General features: G+C 43.7%; 1 protein-coding gene across 1 annotated transcript in view; it reads left to right on the forward strand.

Moving 5' to 3' along the window:
• The window catches only part of LOC125343759 (guanylate cyclase 2G-like), a 35,231-nt gene extending 14,667 nt beyond the window's left edge, over nucleotides 1-20,564 (forward strand). Inside the window, exons 9-21 of the mRNA XM_048336293.1 lie at nucleotides 62-196; nucleotides 2,106-2,189; nucleotides 2,822-2,926; nucleotides 3,434-3,505; nucleotides 7,260-7,428; nucleotides 9,308-9,463; nucleotides 13,204-13,381; nucleotides 13,533-13,673; nucleotides 14,650-14,842; nucleotides 16,469-16,643; nucleotides 17,611-17,709; nucleotides 19,080-19,171; nucleotides 20,460-20,564. Of these exons, the coding sequence (XP_048192250.1) occupies nucleotides 62-196; nucleotides 2,106-2,189; nucleotides 2,822-2,926; nucleotides 3,434-3,505; nucleotides 7,260-7,428; nucleotides 9,308-9,463; nucleotides 13,204-13,381; nucleotides 13,533-13,673; nucleotides 14,650-14,842; nucleotides 16,469-16,643; nucleotides 17,611-17,709; nucleotides 19,080-19,171; nucleotides 20,460-20,564 (1,704 nt within the window). The remainder of the gene's footprint in view (nucleotides 1-61; nucleotides 197-2,105; nucleotides 2,190-2,821; nucleotides 2,927-3,433; nucleotides 3,506-7,259; nucleotides 7,429-9,307; nucleotides 9,464-13,203; nucleotides 13,382-13,532; nucleotides 13,674-14,649; nucleotides 14,843-16,468; nucleotides 16,644-17,610; nucleotides 17,710-19,079; nucleotides 19,172-20,459) is intronic.
• The last annotated feature ends 4,724 nt before the right edge of the window (nucleotides 20,565-25,288 follow it).

Genomic DNA, 25,288 nt, shown 5'->3' on the forward strand with positions numbered 1-25,288 from the left:
GCGGTCCCTTTGGCACTGTGCTATGCTGCTAAGAGCAACCAAATTGTGTCTTGTGTTTTAGTCTTCCCAGAGAGGTATACCTGCGACGAAAGGGACCATGCACAGCTCACCTACTGTGAGGCTTCCCTCAGACGGCAGCTCCTGTAAGAGCCAGCAGGAAGAAGAGCTTTTTTATGCTCCAGTAGGACTTTACCAGGTATTTCTAGGCCATGTGGTGGCACAGAGGACTTGGTACATATATCTGATTCCTTCTCCAGATGAAGTTTGGGCCAGGTAAGCTGTTCTGACTGGAAAGACATTCTCTAAGCAGAAGTCACCGTCGTCTTGTGCTCCTCAAACTGTAAGACACAGCAATATTACATGTGACTCTTGCTAGAAATGCAGGGAAATCTGTGCACATAGTAAGTGTCGATTTAAGGTTTTTTTCTTAGTGTTTAAAACAGGCTGATTCTCAGTTGTAGGTCTAGCTTAGAATAGAGCCCAAAGATTATATATTTCTAGCAATCATCTCTGTGTAATTTCCATGCCGGCTTCTCAATTAGACTCACCTCCATCCCATCAAACTTTCTGTGATGATAGCAATATCCTAGCTTTGCACTATCTCATACGGTAGCCACTAGCATTATATGGTTATTGAACATTACTGGGATGAGGGAACTGAAATTTCGTTTTGATTCACTTCTATTTAACAGCTTCAATGGGACTACTCTAATGGATCATAAACTCTAGATTGTGGATGATTTTATCCTCGTACTTTAGTGGCTCAGTAGCAGGAACTGGTGTTTCTGTGGTGTAAATGATAGGAGTGGCTAAACCTTGCACATCATTCACAGGCAACCTTTGTCACTCTCTCTTCACATCCAGACCATGTAGTTGCTTGTGCTTAGCAAGTCTGTAGAAAGTTCCACAGGAAAAAAATTGCAAAAAAGAAAAGCACCCTTGCATGTATTGTTTTCATTGCAAATCTCAAGATTTGAAGGCAAAGCGTCCTCAACAAGAGAAGTATCGTTTGCTTTAATGTTAGGAGTTGCTTATGGTCAGGGTTGGGTTAAAATGGAATAAATGATAAAGAAAGATTGTTGAGATTAAAGACAATTCATTCCCCATTCAACGGATCTTTCCAAATGTCTACTCAATTAAGGTCCTGAAGTACAAAAACTTGAGATTTTACCAACTACTCTGGAAACTGTGTTTCATGCAGAAATAAACATCACAATTACCCAGTCATTTAGAGCAGGAAGCCAGGAATCGGTACCATATACTCTTCCTGATTAATCTCCCTTAAATATGTATCCTATAGACTCAATAGGTTACAACAATAAGATATATCATACACAGAAACCCTAATATGTGCTAGGCATTGAGTTCACAGTGGTGTGTGTGTGTGTGTGTGTGTGTGTGTGTGTGTGTGTGTGTGTGTGTGTGTATGAACTGGGGCATAAGTGCTGTCCCTGAGCTCTTTTGCTCAAGGCTAACAGCTTCTGGCTTTTTGTGGTTAATTGGAGATAAAAGTCCCACAACCCTTTTTTGCCCATGCTAGCTTTGAACCTGAGCCTCCTGAGTAGCTAGGATTACAGGCATGATCCAACAGTGCCTGGCCAGTTAAGTTAGTATTTTAATTGACTTAATCCTTTTGGCAACCCAGTGATATTGCTATTATTGCAATCCCTATTTTGCCAATGAAGAAATGGGGGGTTGAAGAAGTTTATTCCCTTTGGCTTTGAACCAGACAGCTGTCTAGACTTATGATCCCAATTTACTGTGTTCCTCTGAATGATAATAGGATATTACTGCATAATGTCCTAAAAGTATGGTCTTGGAGTTAGATAGTCTAGATATTAAGTGATCCCATCTTGAATGGAGATAATCACACCTACTTCGCAGGGCTGCAGGCCAGTTTAATGAGGTCTTTCTGTGGAGCCATTGGCCCATTGCCTGGACCGAGCACAGTGCCATCATAGAAGATTAACTGGTGAAGGGTTGGATGATCTCTCCCATAGGTGGTTTTCCTGCCTGCCGTCCTGCTCCCCTTTCTTCCTCTTTCGGAGTGCTGTTTCTGGATCACTCAGGGTTAAAGACATTTCACTCTGTGTCTGTGATTTCAGGGATGCCATGTAGCCATCCGCTATGTTGGAGACCACGCAGAAACCTGTATTAGGAAGCCAATTGTGCTGCAGGAAATCCGGCTGGTGAGGCTGCTCTCTACCTCTCCTCTGCCAGCTCTCCACCCCACCCATGAGGGGTGACGCCCATGACAAAGAAGCACAGTGGAGGCTGCTTTCTTCACATGACCCACCACCCCTGACCCCAACTGCCCAGGCTTCAGATTCCAGACCCTTGGCCTGCGCCAAGCCTGGATTTCTCTTACCTCTGCTTTTCTTCCTTAATTTTTTCCTGGCCTTTACTCTGGGCTGTGTTCCTCTTTGTCTTTGTTGTCTGTTTACCTACTACCCTGAATCTGGGTTTGGGAATAGGTCCAACTTCTTCCATGCCAGTAACCTGTAGTAACCTATACACTAGTGTTGACAGTCCCAAGCGAGGAGGCAGGGCTGGACCTGCTTAGTGTGATGTGTTCCAGGTAATCCTCATGGCTAAGAGTGGATTTTGATCATTCTGGTTTATTTGCTGGAGTCAGATTCCCATCATTTACTTCCCAGCTCTGCCACCTATGAGTCCTATCATCTTCAACATTCAATTTCACTTTTAGATATTGGTTCTTTCCCCCTAAAATGGAAACAGTTCTCATCCCCCAGGCCTCCCTATGAATAGCTGAAGGTAAGTCACACTCTGTACATGTTCTTTATTATCCTATCACTTGCAGATGTGGGGATTAAAGCACGAAAACATTGTGACCTTCTTTGGCATTTGCACAGAACCCCGGAATATCTGTATTATCACCCAGTATTGCAAAAAGGGAAGTCTTAAGGTAAGTGACATATGAAGTTTTACCTTGGGTTTGTTTAGTGATAGCTAACAAAGAAGCTCTTCAATGCTTTGACAGTTCTTTCCTTTTCCCTGGAATTGCAAGACCTCAATTATCTTGTGGGGTTGCCTGCTGGGATCAAATTAGCAGAGCACTTACCAAGTGTTTGCTTTCCTTTGTGCTGGTGAAAACTGGATGAACTTGGTTTCTTCTCCTAAAATGTCATGGCTGCTCCTGATATGGGCACCAGGGCTCATCTGTTCCTTTAGTAGAGGGCCATCAGCATTGTGTCAGAAATAAGAAGGAGCGTGTACAACTCAAGCCGTTGTCCTTTCTGTTGAGTCTAGTTAGGGTATCTCCAGGGAAAATTTCTACTCACTGTAGATTTCATGTGCTCTGCCCCTTTTTGTATTCATTCTGGCTAAGGGAACCAGATCCATTAGAGACAACTCTGGTCAAAGTGTGCTTCAGCTTGAGTCTCTGACACTTTGATTAACCGTATTTTTCTAGGATATTTTGAGAAACTCGCATCATGAAATGGATTGGATATTCAAACTCTCATTTGCATATGACATAGTAAATGTGAGTATAACATAAACTTATTTAAAGAATAAATACTGTAGTAATTTTTTGAGTTGTCTTGGATTAAATTGAACTGTCACCTTTGCTGAGAATTCTGGCCCTCTTTAAATCTTTTGGAACAAAGTGATTCCAGCTCTAAATTTAATCAACACTTTAATCAGATTTTCTATTATTTTCTTTTTCTAATCACAAGTAAATGTGGAAAGAGGAAAGCATTATAGAAAAGATGGAACAAATGTCAGACTTAACCAATCAGGAATGAACAAGGGATTTACATTTGAGGGTAGATTTTTTTTTTTCTGGTCCTGGGGCTTCAACTTGGGGTCTGAGAATTATCCCTGAGACTCTGTATTCAAGGCTAGTGTTCAACCACTAGAGCCACAGCACCACTTCTACCTTTTCTTGACTAGTTTATTGGAGATAAAAGTCTTGCAGATTTTCCTGCCTATGCTGGAGTTGAACCATGTTCTTCAGGTCTCAGCCTCCAATGTCCAGTGGTAGATTTCTTTCCCTTTTTTACCCTAAAGAAATTCTAGTTATTAGATGTAAATCAAGCTGAACAGGAATCCTAGTACTCCTCCTGGCTCCCAAGCCCCTAGTCCCTTTCTTCAGAAAATGGGTAAAGCTACCAACCTAAGAGGTAAGCTAGGATGCAGATCTGAGAAACATATGAGCTGACAGAATCTTTACTTGGACATGAAGGAGGGGGTATGGTGGCTGCAATGAAGAAGATGAGAATGATCATAGAAGTTAATAATAATAAAGTTAATTAATAATAACAACAGCAATAATAAAAATAGCTAGTACTATGGCACTTATTTGAGGGGCAGTCACTTTCCTATATTCTCCATTTATTTAGTTCTTGCAAGGAAATATAAAGGAATTTTTTTCTTTTGTCTGGGACCAGGACTCCAACTTGGTGTCTGATGCTTTCATTCATTGGCTAGCACTTTACCTCCAACCCCAGAAATCTATCTTTGCTGTAACTGTGCAGTTGGGAAAATGAGATATAGGAATTTACATAACTTTTCCCAAGTTTCATATGAGTTGGAGATATGTCTGGAGCCTAGGTATTTTCCAGTTTTACACCCTTAATGACTACATGGCTGCTCAGCAGGAAGAACTCTAGAGATTGCTGTTGTGGTTTGTAACAGGAAGGAGTCCATCTACTCATTAGATACCTGTTAGGGACTCCAGGGACAATTCAGAGGGAGGTAGAAAGAGTCCCATTCCCTCTTGTTTCCATGAAGGCAGGGGCCTTGCAGAGAGGCATTATCTAGAGCCAAAGCTCAGGGCGACTCACTGTAGGCAGGCAGTAGGTGATGGGGGATGGGGGGAGTAGGAGCCAAGTTGTGAATGCCTATGTGATGTGCTGAGCCACAGTACTATGGACCAGTAACCTGAGTCTGCTCTCATTAGCATCCAGTGGTCTACTAAATTTTGTACTCACCATCAGGCAGAAGCAAAACAAACGTTTACCATCACGAGAGATGAAGCCAGTACCAGTTCATTGGCTTCATCTCATCCTCTCATCATGGTTCAAGGGAGGATGCTATCTGAGTGACAGGTGATCCATAGGCCTTAGTCTGATTGTCAGCTGTCATGGAAGCCTCCAACCAACTGTCAGGATCTATACCTATCAACCAACAGACTCCTGTGGAGAAGATCCTGCTGGGGTCTTATGAGGGCTACAAGGGTAACACAAATGCTCTTGTAGAGTCTTGCTGGCCTGGTAAGGTTTTTATTTCCTAGATTTTACTGGCAAGCTAGCAACTTGTTGCCAAGCAAGGTAGACAAACAGACCTCTCTGTCATTAGGTTTCCAAGAGCAACCCTGGACCACTGTTATTATTGCATTAAGCTTTAATTGGCTATGTTAAAGGTTTATTCTACTCCAACTCCTTTCTCAGAAACATAAGGATTTGGGGCTGTCACATATCAACCATTAAAACTAATATTCTTCCTATGTCTATTTGATACCTATTCAGTCCCTCCTTTCTACCAGAGATTCTGAAATGCTAAAGGCTCTTTCAGCCAACAAATTATGTAATTAAGTACCTAACTTGAGTCAGAGTGGATTATGGGAATGGAATGAGCAGAGGAACAGGATTCATTTCTTATCTCTAAGCTCAACCCCAGTGAGATAAGCTGAGAAGAGTGTAATAGTCTTTTGAATTAGAAATGATCCTTCATTTGTAGGTAAGAGAGGTCTGGATGGATTACAAGGACAAAAAAAAAATAGTGTGCTTGGGGATTTGAACCCTGTGTCTGCCACATATTGATCATACTGACCATATGGTCCCATGTCTCACTTTTCCTGTATATGAAATGAAGTTAATATCAGTAGCTACCTCAAGTCCTTGTTGTGAGGCTCAGGGGGTATAAAATACAACTTGCCCACCCACAACAGGTGTCCAGCAAATGTTGGTGTTCGCACTAACTGTAGTGCTGTTCTATCACAGAGAACTGTATAACAAGTGCTATCAAGAGTACATTCCTTTTCATTATTTTCTTGATTTAGATTTAGATTTAGTTCTGGCTAGCCTTGAACTCTCCATCTTCCTTCTTCGGCCTCCCAAGTGCTAGAATTACAGGCACGTGTTACCTTGCCTGGCCCAAGTTCATCTTCTTATTGTAGCCTCTCAATAATTTTATGGGCTGAGCCTACACTGTCCAAATAGGTATTAATGACTATTGGAAATGTAGTTAGTGCAAATGGAAATGTGCTACAAGTAATAAAATTCACCTTGGATTTTTGAAGACTGTCTTATTTTTTGAAGGCCAGAGAATATCCCATTAATATTTTAACGTTGATTATATGTGGAAACAATACAAAAAATATTCATTGACTTAAGTACATGATTAAAACTAGTTCCATCTTCTAGGCTTTTTTCATGTGTGGAGAGTAGCATTTTAAAATATTATATTTTTGGGCTGGGAATATGGCCTAGTGGCAAGAGTGCTTGCCTCCTACACATGAAGCTCTTGGTTCGATTCCCCAGCACCACATATATGGAAAACGGCCAGAAGGGGCGCTGTGGCTCAGGTGGCAAAGTGCTAGCTTTGAGCCGGAAGAGGCCAGAGACAGTGCTCAGGCCCTGAGTCCAAGGCCCAGGACTGGCCAAAAAATAAAAAAATAAAAAATAAATAAAATAAAATATTATATCTTTATTATTTTTAAGTAGTTGTCCAAAGGGATTGCCCCTCAACAGGTCAATTTATACGAGACGAGCACTTTACCACTAGGCCATATTCCCAGCCCACAAGTCAATTTATAAGTATAATGCATCTTGATCCGTGTCTCACTTCTCATCCTTCTCCCCCATTCCTCCATCCCAACCCAACCCTTCCCCTCAACGTAAGTATTGGAAAATGAACAAGTACACATGTAGCTTGCATTATGTTTTATTCTGGACAGTAATCTTATAATACAACTCTGTAATCAAATTCATCAAAGCTCAAATATTAACAATATTAATGTTGACTTCATTTTGCAAAAAGGAGGAAATGAAGCTTAGCCAGGTGAAATCCCCTGACCATCTGGCAAGAAGGCAGGTTCAGATTTGCACCAATTGGCTGTGTTGTTCTTCCATGTTTTGCTCCCTTCCTGTAGGCTAAGTATCAGAGTGTATAGAAGTCAGACTCAGAGATAGCACTTCTAGAAATTTCTAGTAGACAGGAAGTGCAGCTAGTGACAGGTGGTGGAGCTGTGTCCATTGATACCTACTCTGCTCTGTGTGCACTCTCTCATCTAGGGCCTGCTCTTCCTCCACCAAAGCCCACTGGGCTCGCATGGCAACCTGAAACCTTCTAACTGCCTGGTGGATGGCCGCATGCAGGTGAAGCTGTCAGGATTTGGGCTAGGAGAGCTCAAGTATGACTGCCCATGCAGAACTTACGATAAGGAACCCAGCAACTACTCAGGTAACCTCTGACACCCTGGCCCCTCTGGCTGGGGGCTGAGTGGCCAAAGGTTTCCTGCTCCTTCTATGCTTCTGATGTGCAGATACCTACATGTGGGCTATTCTCTCCAGCTTTCAATACGGGGCCATCCCATTCACCAAAGGAGAACAAGAATAAGCAGCCATGGCAGCCACCTGGAGCCACCATTGCTTTTGCTTTTAGTCCTCTGTGTCCCATCCCAATAGTGGCATGGGCTGTAATGTCTGTCTAGCACTTTGAAGACAATAGAATTTAGAAATGAAGAGAAGGTACCAGTCTTCCCCACTCTTTCTTATCGATTATATCAGAATTGCAGAAATGAGGTCTCACCAAAGTGTTCAGATGATTATGAAAGAATCATTTCAAGGCCCAGGAATCATTTTAAGACAAGGCTCATGGATCTATTTGGCTATGGACAATTTAGAACTCAACAGCTCTTCCCATTTGTTCGAAGTGAACCGAGTGCCCTTGACTCTCACCTTTTTCTGTACCCCAGCACTCTTTTTTTTTTTTTTTTCTTGGCCAGTCCTGGGGCTTGGACACAGGGTCTGAGCACTGTCCCTGGCTTCTTTTTGCTCAAGGTTAGCACTCTGCCACTTGAGCCACAGCGTCTCTTCTGGCCATTTTCTGTATATGTGGTGCTGGGGAATCAAACCCAGGGCCTCATGTATACGAGGCAAGCACTCTTGCCACTAGGCCATATCCCCAGCCCCCTGTACCCCAGCACTCTTAAACCCAGAATCCTCAGCCCAGCTCCTCTCTGCTGGGCAACCCTGGCAGCAACTTTCTGGCTGAATGTAACCATTGGGCTTCCATGCCATGAGCTGAGATTGTGTCTCCAGAAAGACAAGAGGGAGTTTGTGAAAACCTGCTGATAGCCACTGCTCATTCCTGTCCCTGTACACAGATTCTCCTAGAGAGTAGAACACATAATGATACAATCCTGTAGCGCTCACTGCAAAAAATAATACAAAGAGGAGATACATAAAATATCTTGGATAGGTAAGTCTATACAAAATAGGATAGGTAAGTCTATGTGGTTGCACAGTATGTGGAAGTGCTAAAATACCATGTGATTGTGTGCTTTAAAATATTCTTTGTTTTTTGTTTTTTGTTTTGCCAGGCCTGGGCTTGGACTCAGGGCCTGAGCACTGTCCCTGGCTTCTTTTTGCTCAAGGCTAGCACTCTACCACTTGAGCCACAGCGCCACTTCTGGCTTTTTCTGTTTATGTGGTGCTGAGGAATCAAACCCAGGGCTTCATGTATACGAGGCGAGCACTTGACCACTAGGCCATATTCCCAGACCTAAAATATTCTTATGTTATATGCATATTATTTTTTTAAATGTAGGCAAAATAGAACAGGAAAAAGGAAGCCATCTATTATGTAGCAAGTAAGCTACTCGTGAGTGTGTGTGTGTGTGTGTGTGTGCGCACCAGCACTGGGGCTTGCACTCAGGGCCTTGCACTCACTTGGCTCTTCTACACAAGGCTAGTGCTCTATTACCTAAGCCACAGCTCTACTTCCAGCTTTTTGTGGGTTATTTGGAGATAAGGGTCTCCCAGATTTGTCTGCCTGGGTTTGCTTTGAACTACGATCTTCATGTCTCAGCTTCCTGGGTGGTAAGGAGTACAGGTGTGAGCTACCCACTCTGTGGAGGGAGCTCATGAGTAGGTGTCCTTCCCAGGTGTTTTCTCCCAGTTAGTCACATGAACCCTATGTGCTCCTCCAGCCCAGCACTCTCAATGCTGACTTCTCAGGCCAGGGTCTTTCCATTCTCTTGGACCTCCCCAAGAACAGCAAAGCTTTCTGTGTTGCCCAGCCCTTTGCCTCCACGTGAACATATCCTATTGTCTTGCAGAGCTCTTCTGGACAGCCCCAGAGCTGCTACGACTCCCAATGGCACCCTGGTCCGGCACCCCAAAGGGAGACATCTACAGCTTGGCCATTCTCATGAGGGACTTGATCCACCACCAGGACTGTGGGCCCTTTGAAAACCTCCACGAGACACCAGAGGGTAAAGATGAGAGACTGTGCTTTGGGGGGGGGGGGGGGGCTCCATGACCTAGCTTCGAAATGAGTGTCTTTATAGTTTTCTTCATTTATGATTTCTTTCATTCTTGTTTTTCTCATTTAAAAATTCATATTCTTCTTTAACTTTGGAAATGAATTGGTTTGTAGCTTAAGCTGATTCCAGCTGCAAGCAGGATCCTGGCGAGCTTGTCTGGAGGTTCTAGCTGGGGAACGCAGCCTTGTGTACCCTAGAAGGAGCCTCTTCTAATCAGGGGTGGTTATCCTCTTCTGCAGAGCACTCAGCTTTGGAAGGGATACACAGGGAAGGCGTGGGGGGGGGAGGGGTGGAGAACTGCATAGTCAGCAGAGCAGCTGAATCAATCAGCGGGGCTAGAGATGTTGCAGACAGATCTAGCTGAGCTAGAGGAATCCTGTTGAAGTCACTTCTAAAACTTCTCCCTGGCTTCCTACCTGATTCCTACTTGATTCTAAGTCTTCCCCATGGGCTACCGAATCACCAAAGGCCTCCAATGCTAGCCTCTAGGGCCCTCAAGCATTATCTTACTAGAGTGCTGGTGGCAGTTACCATGAACTTAGAGGCATGGAACTGCAGAAATGGTTTCCTTGTCATTCTGGAGGCCGGAGCTCAAAATCAAGGTATTTGCCAGGCTCAGCTCCCTCCAGGAACTCTAGGAAAGATTCCTCTCTCTGCCTCTTCCAGCTTTTGGTGGTTGTTCAGTTTTCCTGGACTTGTAGCTATGGTACCAGTCCCTGTCTTGGTCTTCACATTGCCTCCACCTCTTTCTGCTTGTCTACTGTGAATCCACTGGGCTGCATGGATAGTCCAAGATGATCTCCTACAATACAAGTCCCTCAGAAATTAATTTTTGTGTATCAGTCTACTCCTTATTGCCAAAGACAAAAGAACAACTGCTCCAAAGTGACCAGTAGACCGTTAGAGATGGTGGGATGGAAATAACTGGTTACATGTTACTCAGTGATAAGCCCATGTCCACCGAGGCTCAAGCCCGTGCTGTCCCTGCTGCCGAAGTCATTATCATCTCTTGATTCTCAAGATAAGTCTTCAAGCTAAGTTTAGAAGAGCATACTTTTGGGTTGTTCTGTAGCTTACCTTGAGTTATGCTCTATGTATGCCCATTCTTTCAGAATATTTAGGCAGTATAATGTAGGCTTTAAGCAAAGTTACATTTTACATACTATTTTGTAAGCTGTATTATTATTATTATTATTATTATTATTATTATTATTATTATTTTGCCAGTCCTGGGCTTGGACTCAGGCCTGAGCGTTGTCCCTGGCTTCTTTTTTGCTCAAGGCTAGCACTCTGCCACTTGAGCCACAGCGCCACTTCTGGCCATTTTCTATATATGTGGTGCTGGGGAATCGAACCCAGGGCTTCATATGTACGAGGCAAGCACTCTTGCCACTAGGCCATATTCCCAGCCCCTGTATTATTTTTTTTAATGACAAAACTGAAGGCCAAAATTAATTCAGAATTCCTTGGATTTTCCTATGGCCCTTTTTCTGTCTCAACATTGCCACCAAGGTACTATGTCACATTTAGTCATCATGTCTGTAAAGTTTCCCCAGGGGGGAATTTCTTAGACTTCCATAACCTTGATGCTTTTGACGCATACCCACAGGTATTTTATAGAATGTGTCTCATCTGGAGTCGGTCTAATGTCACTCCTTTTCTGGTGGCTAGACTGTCATTATGATCGTGTGTGTCTGGAAGAAAGACTGCTGACATAAACCACTTCCATCAAATCCTGTCTAGGTCATGTGCTACCAACATGGCTGCCATGGCTGAGGTGGTGCTGGTTGATATCTCTCCTGGAAAGCTGCTCTTGATCTCCCCCTTCCATCTGCCTTCCATGGAAGAAAATCACTTGGGGAAGCCCATATGTACAAGAGAGGGAGTAAAGCTCTGCCTCCTTGAGGAGACACTAATTCCAGAGATGACTTGGGATTCTCTGTGTCTTTAGGCTCTATTTATTCCTTTGATCATTTATTTTGATTGGCATGAACTCATGAATATTTATTTCTACTTTGGGTTATATAATCAAATACCTCTTTATTTTGTTGTTCTAATGGTTCTATCTCTGGCCATTCAATTTCAGTTGGCATCTGTGTGTCTTTGACACAGAACTGGTGTGTTTTTGCTTTGCTTTTGAGCACTTCCTTGCTTTCTGGTATTACAAGATGCTCCTGGTCTTGTGAGAGCCCATGTCCCAGTACTAGAGGCAGCCCTTTTTCACCACCAAAGTCCTGGCTTCTTTTCTGGGAGGATATTACTAGGAAATAAGACCTGATGGCAGGGATGTATGCTGTGACTAGAGACTCCTTGCTTCTAAGCTCTCAGTGGATAGAGCAAGGAGGATTCATGATTATAAACATTTGTGCACACACACACACACACACACACACACACACACATCTTTTGTATATTAAGATAGACATGACTGCATGCTGACCTCTCCAACTCAAGTAATCAACACTGTGCTTCATCCTAACTGTATTTGCCAACAGTAAGAATTCTAGCTCCTACCTTCAGCCATCTATTTAGTTTGTCTAATTCTGGTACATGGTGGTTCTAGACTTGTCAACCTATACTGCCTGGAGAAGAAATTAAAATACAGTGATTACAAATAATACTCTTGGTCTTTAGACCTATGGTCTTAATGGAAATTCAGTAAGACAGCCCATTTCCTCTTCTCTTCAATAAAGTTATATAACATGTCAAGTGTTCAGCTACATCCATTTTTTTTTCACAACCTACATTCTGTCTCTGGGTTGTATTACCTTAAAGTTGGCATTCCTTTAAGGTTCATTGTGTTGTGAAGTAATTTGTGTTGTGTTGTGAAGTCCTTTGGTGGATCCGTGATTATAGTGTTGTACAGAGGTGCTCCCTTCCCCAAACCCTCAAACTTCACCTAGTCAGCCCTCCTACCATCTCCCCAGACTTTTATCTACCTTTAATCTGTTTTCTGTGTCTTTTCCAGACTGCATACACAGAATAAGTCAGACTGCCTTCTCTTAATTAATGGGCATAGTATACATTCAAGACTCATCCATATCACAGCCATTCAATTTCATTTGGAATCTGTGTGTTTTTGAGACAAAACTGGTGTTTTTATTTTGTTTTATCACAGTACTTTATACCAAAGTATGTCTGAATTATTTTCAATGCATTGTTTTCCTTTACAAACTCTGGGTTAACAGATATTGGTGGAAGCCTGTGAGGAAGGGAAGATGGTTTACAAGCTTTGGTGGAGGTAGAACATGGTAGTGATGTTTATTATCTGTTAAAATTGCTTTATGTAATATATTACATGAAAGGAAAGATTTCATAAAGCTCAAATCAGGGATTTTCACCACCAAGCACTTACCCATTCTTGAAATCATGATTTCAGGAATGATTCACTTCAAGAAAAACTCAATGAAAGAATCCTGATTTAGAAACTGATAAATCAAGAGATGTTTCTATTTTTCAATTCAAACGCTTCATTTTTTTTCTAGATGAAAGTATCTATTAAAACATCCAGATCATCTATTAAAATATACAGACTATTAAAATATACAGATTTCTCTGGAATTCTAAACAGTTTCTGTGTATTTAAAAACTCAGTTTGCAAATTGAAGAGCACCATTACTGTTTGAAGGGAAGTGTAGCAAAAGGCAGAACGCAGCCATTTGGTGACCTAAACCCCAAATGAATTTCAGAAATCATCAAGCGAATCAAAGACCCCAGGGCATCTGTGCCCCTGCGGCCCTCCCTGTCCGAGGAGAAGGGCAATGAGAAGATCATAGTCCTGGTGAGGGCGTGCTGGGACGAGTCCCCAGAGGAAAGGCCCACTCTCCCTTCCATCAAGATGATGCTTCGAGAAGCCAGTCCCAAAGGGTGAGTCCTTTCTGTGGTCCCTAGGCAGGGGCCTTTAAAGTTCCCCAGGGAACTTCAGGGGTGGGGCATGTTCTCGTGGAATGTGGAGCTGGAGTTGGGTTTGGCCCCATGGTTCTTGGAAGAAGACAGTGCCCTCTGGGTTCTTTTAAAGCCGTGTGAGCATACTGGATGATGTACTGGGCAAGCTGCAAGTATATGCCAACCGCCTGGAGGAGGTGGTGGAAGAGAGGACCTGCCAGCTGAAGGCAGAGAAGAGGAAGGTGGAGAAGCTTCTGTGCACGATGTTGCCCAGGTATTCGGGGACAATGGAGAAACTTGCGGGGCTGGGGTAGGGTGGGGTGGAGGTTGGGGGTGGGGTAGGAGGTGGGGCCCCGGGGATAGCAACATGATTATCAACTGGTTTCAAGTGCAGGGATTATTTCCAGTGTTATTTATGTAAAAGGATGCCAAACTCTTCTTAACTGGGCAAATATTTTGTTTTTAATTTTGGCACAACTTGCTAAGGGAAAGAGAGGCTGGGTCCCCTGAATGCATCCATTGGAATCCAGAAGGTAGCCATTTTTAATGTGGGAGGGGGTAGATGCAACGATGGGCAGGCCACCACTAGATGGCACTCGACTCTCATGAGTCTGATTAATTGCTAATGAGTCCAGTGTACCAAAGTCAGTTACAGTGACCACAGGAGTCCACAACCTTTGCACAGCGTAATATGTAGCCTGTCCCTCGAGTTCAAACATCGCTTTGTTTTTGGTTCTGTTTTCATCTGTACATTTTTAGAAGAAGCATTATGCTCAATAATATTCATAATCCTTAGTAGAAGCAATTGCTGTTAGAATTCATATAAATTTATCTGCATGTAGTCTGAAGAAGAGGGGTGGGGTTTGCCTGTGCAGACAACAATATTGATTTGTGATGGGAGAATGATTACATTCACTTTCACATCTGCAGATCAAATCTTCGCCAACTTTCTAGCCAGTAGGGGGAAAATGAGATGTTTCCCATGAGAAAGCCCTTTTTGTAAAAGCAGGTGTGTGACCCCATTGTCTGACTTCTCCCCATGACTCATGTCAACCAAGATGAGCACTTCTCTAGGGAAAATACAGATGAATGATTGGTTGTTAAAGTGATTCCTCCAGATGATAGATTCTGCTAACCAAACCCCTAGCTCTGCGAAGACAAAGGACCTAGGAGGACAGCTTTGTGGGGGTTCTGGAGGGGGTGAGACAAATAAGATCCTGCTTAGAAATAGCCTCTTCCTCTGGTTTCAGCTTCATTGGAGAACAACTTATTGCTGGGAAGTCTGTGGAGCCAGAACATTTTGAATCTGTGACGATCTTCTTCTCAGACATTGTCGGATTCACAAAACTGTGTTCTCTCAGCTCTCCCTTGCAAGTAGTGAAGCTCCTGAATGACCTGTACAGTTTGTTTGATCACATCATACAGACCTACGACGTGTATAAGGTGAGGATTCTGGTTTTGGTCTGTGAGGAACGTGTGTTCTTTGTCTGCCATTGCTGGGGCCTGATTGAGGGTGGATCTGCCCCCCCTCATTACCCTCCCCCAACATAAGCATCCGGGAGGACTCCCTCACTACCCCCCAATCATAAACAGGGAGCCCTCCCTCATTACCCCCAACATAAGCAGGGAGCCCTCCCTCATTAACACCCCCCCTGCCCCGCAACATAAGCAGGGAGCAAGGCTCCATTCCATGCCAGCTCTCAAGGATGGCAAACATTCACTATGCGATTCCTGCTTGTCTTCTTGGAAGAGGGTTTGAGTAGTCCTTGATGCATGTGCTTGTCAAGTACCACATGTGCACCCTCTGTTTTCTCTCAGTAAATGAATTTCTCAAGAAATTCTGCTGAATAACTCCTCCCAAATAGACTTCCTTCATGATTGGAGAAGCTTTCAAAAAATGCCTTTGCATCCAGTGCAGGTCTTGCTACAGTTGTAGTGATCCTTAGCAAAGTTCAGGGTAACGAGAGACTTTCTGAGTTTAGAGAACCTAAAGGAGAGGTGGTGACATCCACCTGACTGGCACACTGCTAAGGAGAATGATGACTATGGTTACCCAGAGGAAGGATGAGTGAGGAGGCCAGCAGAGCAGCAGCAGTCTGGTTTTGAGTGGTGAGCAGATGGCTGTGTTGTGCTCATTCTCAGATTTTTCCAGTGGAGTCAGATCAGGGATGGTGGGACAGTGCCATAGGACCATGTTCACACTTACCTGGTGGGCATTCTCCACTGCACCTGCTCTGACCATGATTCCAGGTGTCTATTTGGAGAACAATGGAGCCATATCCCTGAGTGAAAGATCCTCAATGGTTAACCCCCAGCACCCATGACACACAAGGACACCACTCAAGCTTGAAAGGATGGCACACATCACCCAGGCCCAACCGAACCCTCCCTGCCTGGGAAAGCCCCACCTGGGGTTTCCCAATGACAACTGCCTTCCCACTGATGCTTTGCAGGTGTAGATATTACAGCTTGTTTGTAACACCTCATGGTACGGAGAAGTGGCCCAGAAGCAGGTTAAAACTGTCCAAGCGCTGACATTATTATTATTTGTAATTTGGGAGGGTCACCATTACAGAGTTGTCCCTGGCTAGTGTTTGGAATCACAGCTTCCCATGTCGTCTCTGGATTCTGCTAAGCGCTGGTTAGATCTGGAAAAGGTTGAGCATTAAGTTTCTGCTTGTCGTTTGCTTCTCTATTGTGGTGGAAGATCTAAAAGGTGGTTGTATGTGAAGGATTGCAGGAGAAGGAGCTGTATATATAAGATCAATAAGGTATATGTGGTGTATGTATGTATGGAGCCCTTGTTGAGAGTGCCTGGCCAGCAGCTGCTCGTCTTGGGCTGGGGAAATAGGCTCACCACGAATGTCAGATTTGGAAGGCCAATTTAGGGGCTGTGGTGTGAAAGGCTTTGGGGAGGAATGAGGAAGAGACCAGAAATGAATTCGTGTGGATTGGAGGTCAGCAAGTGTGATGTTCAAAGCTAGGGTTAGTGATGACTCTCCTCCCATCTCCCTCCACCCGCCATCTCCCTCATGGAAGAGTAAGTTGTCTCTGTCACTGTGCTTTCAGGTGGAAACCATTGGAGACGCATACATGGTGGCCAGTGGGCTGCCCATTCGCAATGGCAGCAAGCATGTGCATGAGATTGCCACCATGTCTTTGCACTTCCTCAGTGCCACCATCCACTTCCAGATTGGACACATGCCCGAGGAGAAGCTCAAGCTCCGGATTGGGCTCCACACGGGTATTCAGAATGGGAGGCAGGTGGTTGGGGGTTGGTGGCAGGAAGGGAGGGTTCTGGGCCCTAGTCCTAGGCCCGAGGCTTTGAGGAAAATAGCCACTGCAAGTTAGCAACCTCTGGGGATGTTTTTGTGCATGTATATCTGTTTAGCTGAGTTGCTTGGTAGAAATAAAGACACACAGTGATTCAGAGATGTTTTGAGCCAAAAGTAAGGAGGACCAAAGGCAAGACAGGTGTACCGGGTTGCTTTTCTTTTACACATCTAAGTCAAAGGCTCCTTGGTGTGTTCTCTTTTTTTTTTTTTTGGCCAGTCCTGGGGCTTGGACTCAGGGCCTGAGGACTGTCCCTGGCCTCTTTTTGCTCAAGGCTAGCACTCTGCCACTTGAGCCACAGCGCCACTTCTGGCCATTTTCTGTATATGTGGTGCGGGGGAATTGAACCCAGGGCCTCATGTATATGAGGCAAGCACTCTTGCCACTAGGCCATATCCCCAGCCCCTGGTGTGTTCTCTTTTGAGGCATAGGCATAGGCATGAGGCCTGTGTAGAACAAACCCTACTTGGTTTAGTACTTTTTCTGTTACTGTTCTGAAATTCTTAAAACTTTCTAAACAGAGAGCCTTATATTCTTTCTTCCCTTTACACTGAGTCCTGAAAATGATGCAGCGGGTGTTCCGGTCCCTCCTGACCTTCCAGTCTCCACTGAAGGAAAACCTGAATTCCAATCAGGATTAAATATCGCATGTTTGCACTGCGGTTGGGCTTTGTTGTCATCAGTAGTTCACCCATAACAAGATAACAGTCATTGATTTTCCTCAGGAAGGATGGGGAAGTGCCTAGTTGTAGTGCCACCCTCTGCCACAAGAGGCACTGTTGAATAATTATTGATGATGCTCTGTTGGCTTGCTAGGTAGCCAGGAGCCCAGCCTTGGAAATGCCAATAGCTAGGCCCATTTGTTCTTCTCTTCCTAGGCCCTGTGGTGGCTGGTGTGGTGGGAATCACCATGCCCAGATACTGTCTGTTCGGAGACACTGTGAACATGGCCTCCAGGATGGAAAGCAGCAGCTTGCGTGGGTATCACTTTATGGTACTTGGGGAAGGTGAACGTAGCACCAGCTGTTCCTTCTCCTTCTGTCTCCTGTCTTTCAGCAGAAGGTGTTTTTAGAAGATTCATTTGCATTTTTTATATCCGGTTTCTTGTCCCTTTTCCAGAAGATAAGATTGTTATCTGCTTGAGACTATGCCAATCATAAGCTGTACAGACAGGGTTTTACACTGTGCACTTCTTGGGATTAGGCCCTCCTTCCAAGACTTTCTACTTCAAACAAACACACATACACAGAAATCAGTTAAATGAGAGGCTTTCTGTATGGGGCCAAACAGCAAATATTTTAGTCTTTACTGGCCACAGAGTTAACTATTTAACTCTGCTGTGGTATCTTACAAGTACCTGTAGAAACAAGCACATAAATGAACACATCCACATTCCAATAAAACTTCATTTGCAAGCAACACAAGCACACAAAGAGTAGACCAGATATGGTAAAATGCCACTTATCAGTAGAGAGACACAGAAAAAAGAATAATTTAAACTTTGGAGAGTTTGTACATTCATACTATTTGGAACTTATAGATCTTCACAATATAAGCACACACACACACACACACACAAACACAAACATATGCACACAAATCGTCTCCCTCTGATGACATCATTGTCTAAGTTAATCAACCACAGTCAAGCACAGACTCAAACCCCTCTCTTAGTTCATAAGGAAAGGTTTTCAGAAAAAGTTTAGAAGGTGACTGTTATATAGCTTCCACACTAGATCACGGTTGCATTTCTAGCTACAGCCAATGTTTTTTAATGTGTGGGTGCTGAATCTGGGGCTTGAATTATTCACGGCCTAGACATTGTCCTAAAGCTTTTGTGTCTAATGCTGATACTCTACCACTTGAGCCACATCTCTACTTCCAGCTTTTCGGTGATTAATTGGAGATAAGAGTCTCATAGACTTTCCTACAGGGCTGGCTTCTAAATTTGATCCTCAGATCTCAGCCTCCTGAGTAGCTAGGATTACAGGCATGAGCCACTGGTGCCCACCTTACAGCCAACATTTTCAGCACTATTTCCTGGAGAATCCCTGCAAGTTTGGGGAGCCCAGGGATTTCCCGGGCATGGGGCTTGCCTGCATATATATTCAGTCAATTCTGCCTTCTGTTTCAAAGCTGAGCATGCTACTGTTTGAGCTGGTCTCCCTGAGGAGTGTTCAGATAGTGTGCAGTCCCAGCCTAAGCAGAAGATTTCAGACACCATTTGCACTTTGTTTCCTAAGAGGTGCTGGTGATCCAAGAATTGGCAAAGTGGAGCTTTCCTTCTGTGTGCTCTGCCTCCTCCCCGGGATAAGGCCCTAAGTAGACAATGATTGGTTTCTGGCAGCTCTTCGGATCCACGTCTCTGAGAGCACTGCAGGTGCTCTGCTGAACACAGGAGGATACGATTTGCAAGAGAGAGGCTCCATTCAAGTCAAGGTAAGACCAGGCCGGCTCTGCCTTACCCACCCAATTTGGGTCCCGACGGACAGACCGAGGAAAGTCAGTGGGAAGAATAATTCTCCTCATTATGGTGCAGGGCAACCTCATAAGCCTCTCTAAGGAGTCCAAGTACCGGGTCTGCTGCCTTTAGAGAGGGCTGTGCAAGCTCTCAAACATGGGACATCAAACAGAACACGTCAACTCTCACCTTGACTGGCTCCTTACACTGCCTCCATTGTCCCTGCCACCAATGTCCCTCAGCTACCACCTGAACACCCCACTAGATCCTCACCCACAAAACAACATCAAAGCACCAGGGACCAAGATTCCTGAAGCCTGTGGGTTTGGCCTTGGAGGGTCTAGGATCTTGTCTGTACATTAAGCAAATACCTCTTCCATTTTCCTGCCTTCTCCTCTTCCTCTGACACCAGAGCACAGTCTCCTCTTTCCCTTCTGATTGTCCTTCCTCAGGGAGAGGGAAGGGGCCAGCTGCTCCCCTGTGGCATGCGCACATGGGAATGGTGGCTGGTCACTGTGACACAGGCTGTTTGGGTGGGGGTGGGGGCCCGGAAAAGGCAGTGAGGAGAAGCCAGCTTCCTGGCTGCAGTGCTGGAGCTCATCAACCGATCTTGGGAATGTAGAAGACCTTTGGGAAGGCAGCCATGGATGCCTTCCTGGAGATCCTGCCACTCCCTCCGAGATGTCTGATTTGGAGATTTGGTTTTGTCACCTCTGAGAAAATGGGGATGGTGCTAAACACTGGATGTGAGGCTCAGATGTAAAAAAAAAAAAAAAAAATGTGAGGGAGTCTTTAGCTGGTACTCAACTTATATTGAGATTTTGAATCTGAGTGCCAGTGGCTTTTACCTCTAATCTTAGCTCCTAAAGAGGCTGAGTTCTGGAAGATCATGGTTCAAAGCCAATCCAGGCAGATTCCATTTCTGACTGATCATCAAAAAGCTAGACTGGAGGCATGGCTCAGGTGATATAGTGCCTGCCATGGGCAAGAACGTCAAGTGAGAGCTTTGTAGCTCTGAGTTCAAGCCTTGGTACTATTGTAAAATAATGTTAATATTAATAATAATAATGTGTAATCTGTTTATTACTCTTTTAACATCGCATTCTCCCCAAACTTGATTCTCTGCTGTGTCTTAATAACAAAGCTCAAGCAAATCATCACACAGGTTATCTGCTGATCTCAGAAGCAAGGCAGGCCTGGCCAGGCCCCCCCACTCCCCAGCCCTCCCCACTTGTGATTTAGCAGCACCTCCTCCACCTCCCACAGGGCAAAGGAGAACAGACGACTTTCTGGTTGAAAGGCAAAGAAGGCTTCACAAACCCGCTCCCCGAGTTTACTGAGGAAGAAACCTTTGTCCCCCAGATCCGGTGAGGTGGGTACTGTCTCCCGAGAAATGTTTGAGAAATCACATGACAGTTTGTGGAGTGTGGACAGGCACCCAACATCAATTGAGACACAAACAATAACCTCACAGAAGAGGTGAGGGTCTGTAGTAGAGTCCATGTCCCACTAGGGGGAGCTTTTTGCCTCCATTTCAATGAATTAGACACCCTCCCCCCACAACCACCTCTACACTTAAAATCATTAAGTAGTTGTACAAAGGGCTTTCAATTCAACAAGCCAGTTTATAAGTACAATGAATTATGTCCATTTGGATATGCGGGGTAGTCCAGAGACTACCGGTGAGCCTACACTAACCACCAGCAGCCTACAGCCCATTGACTTCTGTCTCAGCCAACACATTTTATTCTGAGAGAGAGGAAGGGGAGGTAAAGCCTGGACCACTGTCTACGCTGCCTTTCCCTCACCAAGTGACTTCCCTTCAATCTTTGCTTCTTATTTCCCTTATCAGCTAATCATCTTGCATAGGACCTAGAAGCTGAAATCAGAAAGCACTCAGAACGCATTCAGAGACAACACTGCGAGGTGTGAGCAGAAGTCCAGCAACACCAAGGCTATGAACAAAAGCCACGATGACTGTGGTACTTTGAAAGCCTGGTCCCCGGGCCTGAGTTGACTTCCTGTGAGCACAGTGCCTTCAAGTGCATAGTGTCCTGTTCTCAGTTCATTGCTTGATTTCTTTTCCATCCTCTCTTGCATCAGGGGGGATTATCCATCCATGTATCAAGAGCTAGCTTACTTTTAAACATTTTTATTAGTATATCCTATTTGAGCAGGGGAGGGGGGCAGAGTTTTACTTTGATGTTTACATACATACATATAATGTACCCTGATCAAATTTACCCCATCACTCCCCTCCCTGCCCCCTCTCTTAATACAGTTTCATTGCTGTTTTCATACAAGTATATAAAGTACTTTGAGCATAGCAACCCTCCTTCACTGTTTTTCTTCCCATTGCACCCCCTTCCTTGCCCCCCAGAACCAGTTTTACATTCCTGTCATTGTGTTTTTAGTGTATATTAATTGTATAAAGGGGTTTCACTATGGTATCAATTATATTATACTTTACACATGGATGCCATGTATTTCAGTATCGTTTGTCCTTCATCATTCTCTGTCTCTCTCTTTATTCTCCTTCATCTCCCAAACAGTCCCACAATGACATCTGTACATCTATCTGTACGTTTGACAATATCAATAGCTTTTAGGTCTAGTTTCCCCAGATGAGAGAAGACATTTGATCTTTGCCCTCCTGACCTAGTTCACGTAACATGATGATCTCCACTTCTGTCCAAAATTTTATTCTTCTTTATGGCTGAATACTACTCAATTGTGTGAATGGATGCCACATTTTATTTATCCATTCATCAGTTGTAGGGTATGTGGGCTGGTATTTCTGGATTATAGGTTAATTCTATTTTTAGCTTAGGAATCTCCATCCTGATTTCCATAGTGGTTGCATGAATCCACATTTTCACCAACAGTGTAAAGGGTTCCTTTTTCCCCCTGCACCCTCACTGACATTTGTTGTTTGTGTTCTTTATAGTCATCTGACTGTCTCAGTGTTGTTTCAATTTGTATTTCCTTTATTGTCAGGAATGTTGAGCATTTCTTCATGTGCTTTTTGGCCATTTGTACTTACTTTGGGCACTCTCAGTCCAGTTCATTTGCCCATATGTTAATTGTGTTATTGAGTCTTTGGGCATTTGAACTCCAGTACATTCTGGCTATCAATCCATTGTCAGATGTGGCAAAGGTGTTTTTTTTTCCCGTTCTGCAGGCTGTTGAAGAGTTTGTCAATTTAAAAAATTCTAACAAAAATGTACCTGTCAATTCCTGTGATAATTGTTTTCTCTCTACACACACACAAAATAGGCTCAGTGGTCAGGGGTTTAAAGTACTTCTTTCTCTGCCCCATACAAGTTCCTTCTTATATCCACATAGCTTCTGTATGGTTGTCTCTGAATCTGAATGGAATGCTGCATTTGGGACCTTTTTCCATGGCTGATCACATTAAAGTCAAGGCTACCAGTTAGACAGTCTTTCTTGCTGGCTCTCCTGGCTGCCTCTGTAGAGATATTGGTGAGTACTCTATCAGGAAACAAACTACCTTTTGATTTATTGAGGGCCTTAGATGCCAAATTTCACAAAAGGTTTGGTGGGATTTTTGCCTTTCTTCAGGAAGTACGACAGTAAATCAGAGTTAAGAAAAATGCACTTTCCTGAGCTATCCATCATCAATGAGTCCCAAAGTACTCCCAGTTCAATATTTTGCTTTGCCCCAGGGGTGGATGGCTGAATTCCACAACCTTTACAGTTGTATTTCTTTCTTTCTTTCTTTCTTTCTTTCTTTCTTTCTTTCTTTCTTTCTTTCTTTCTTTCTTCCTTCTTTCCTTCCTTCCTTCCTTCCTTCCTTCTTCCTTCCTTCCTTCCTGCCTTCCTGCACAACATTTCCGGTTTTCTGGTGGTTAATTGGAGATAAAAGTCTCATAGACTTTCCTGCCCTGGCTGTCTTGGAACAGTGATCCTCACATCTCAGTCTCCTGAGTAGCTAGGATTTGATTTTTCTGTCAACCAGGGTACCTAAGGGAGTATTTTCTTTTCCTCCTTCTCTGAAGGTCTGTTTTGCACTAATGAGAATTTTCAAGTGGGATTGGTTTGTGGGTGCTTTCTCTTAATCCTTCAGTAGAGAGGTCATGATATGGAAATGGCAAATGGCATAGTACTACTGATTCACCTTAGTCCAGAACACATCTCTTGCTGGCTGACAAGGATGACCCAAGAGACCCTTTCCCAACAAGGCCAGTCATCTACAATGACTTCACCACCTCCACCTTGAGTGGGTCCCCAGCACTGGTGTGGCTGAAGTATAAAAGTAAGATGGAACCATTGGATGTCTATGGTATGGGCGAGTCTAAGTAGCCCTGGTTGCAGAGCCCCTGGGAGTCTTGTGGAATTGGCTTTCACCATGATATGTTAACACTGCAAACTGTAGCCATAGGTTTATTTATCTTAAAGCATTTTATTTATTCCATAGCACCAAGGAGAGATATAAGATCATAAAGCATAATGATAAAGTAAAACTAATACCACATTGTGTTAAACTCTGACAGCCAAAGATTTATGAATTTGGCTATTAAATTGTTTTTTGACTAGAACCAATACAACATGCCTTCTGTCCCTTGTGACTACAAAAATCTCCACATTTACAGGGGAAGAGCTCCCAAACACCAATTTAGATACCAGCCTTAGCGAGCATTGAATTACTCATCTCTAGTCTATGGCTCAACAAACCTACTCTTAATGTCACCAGAGATTGAATAACTAGCTTGATTTCTGAATTCGCTAAAGAAAATTATTTAAAAATCAAACTGTAGATCTTAAGACTTCTCAAATATATGGAATATAGAATGTAAAAATGTGATTTCAAATTGTAAATCCACTAATTCAATTTGCATATGACTTAAAAAATAAAAAAGAACTTAAAACTCAGGCTTATTCTATCACACTGTAGTCACTTCTTTGCCAGGGTTGATTCATTCAGTGTTCCATGCTGTTGACAAATGCTCATTGTTGATATCAATGTATTCTAGAACATGAGGTGGAGGTAGGGTAGAGAGGGATGTTGTAAGGGCATGCTACCATTTCCTTGGGACCATGTTTGCATGTGTACTTCTGATTGATATTGGCTCCATTCCTATGGTCATAAGACAGATATAGACACTCGCTTGAATGTTTTAGATAAAAGCTAAATGGGCTTGGGGCATTTTGTATGAAGGAAGGTTTCTTCAAGCAAATGAGAAAGATAACAGAGGCACTGAACATTATAAAGTATCTTGTAAGACTGCCTCACCAAGCTGGGAGGGTCCTATGCCGAGAGAGTTGCTCTTTCCATTGTCATGGGCAACCACATTTCATGTAGCCAGTACCACATTGCTTTTTAAAAGGCATGACTTTTATTCCTTTTGCAGTTATCTCCTATTTAGTTTGTGATTTTCAAAATACCTATCCACTATGAGAATAAGGAATTTATACCTATCAGATGTCTATGTTTATTTAAGCAGCCCAATAAGAAAGACAGAGTAGGTTTAGTTAGTACTAGGAGCTCGAGAATGCACCTCCCTTCGGTCACTCAGGTTTCAGTAAAATGATCATATTCCACGGTAATGTCTCCGTTGTCATTTGAAGATATTACAAGCCTCCTACCCTGCTTGGGGGCTTAGCTCTGGTTCTTAAGTAGAATCAGACTGTTTCAATGAGAGGGCGCCTCCTATTGGGCAAAGTTGGCCATTCCTGTACATTTTGTATTTGGCATTGGTTTTGTGGTTATGTCCTACATTTTTCTCCAGATGCTGTATTTGGTTTGCTGCGTGTGGGTCTCGTAAAATGCGGACTGCTTTCAGAGGAGTCCAGGGCAACTTGAACTTGAGTATGAGGAAAGAAGGAAGCCCCACCCCCTCTCCTTCCCACCTGTAAGGGATGGGCGGGTGGGATCTAAATGCCACAGCAAGTAGCCAGAGCAAGTGGGGCACCAAAGGAAAAACGATCACTGAATTCACACACACACACACACACACACACACACACACACACACACAATCACTGGAACACATATTTGGCAAAGCATTATTCTCTGCTCCCCAACAATGCAGTCTTCCGTTTGTTCTTTTTGGCAGCAAAATAAATGAGTTTGT

This window comes from Perognathus longimembris, chromosome 2 (assembly GCF_023159225.1).
Source record: "Perognathus longimembris pacificus isolate PPM17 chromosome 2, ASM2315922v1, whole genome shotgun sequence".
Classification (NCBI taxonomy): Eukaryota; Metazoa; Chordata; class Mammalia; order Rodentia; family Heteromyidae; genus Perognathus; species Perognathus longimembris.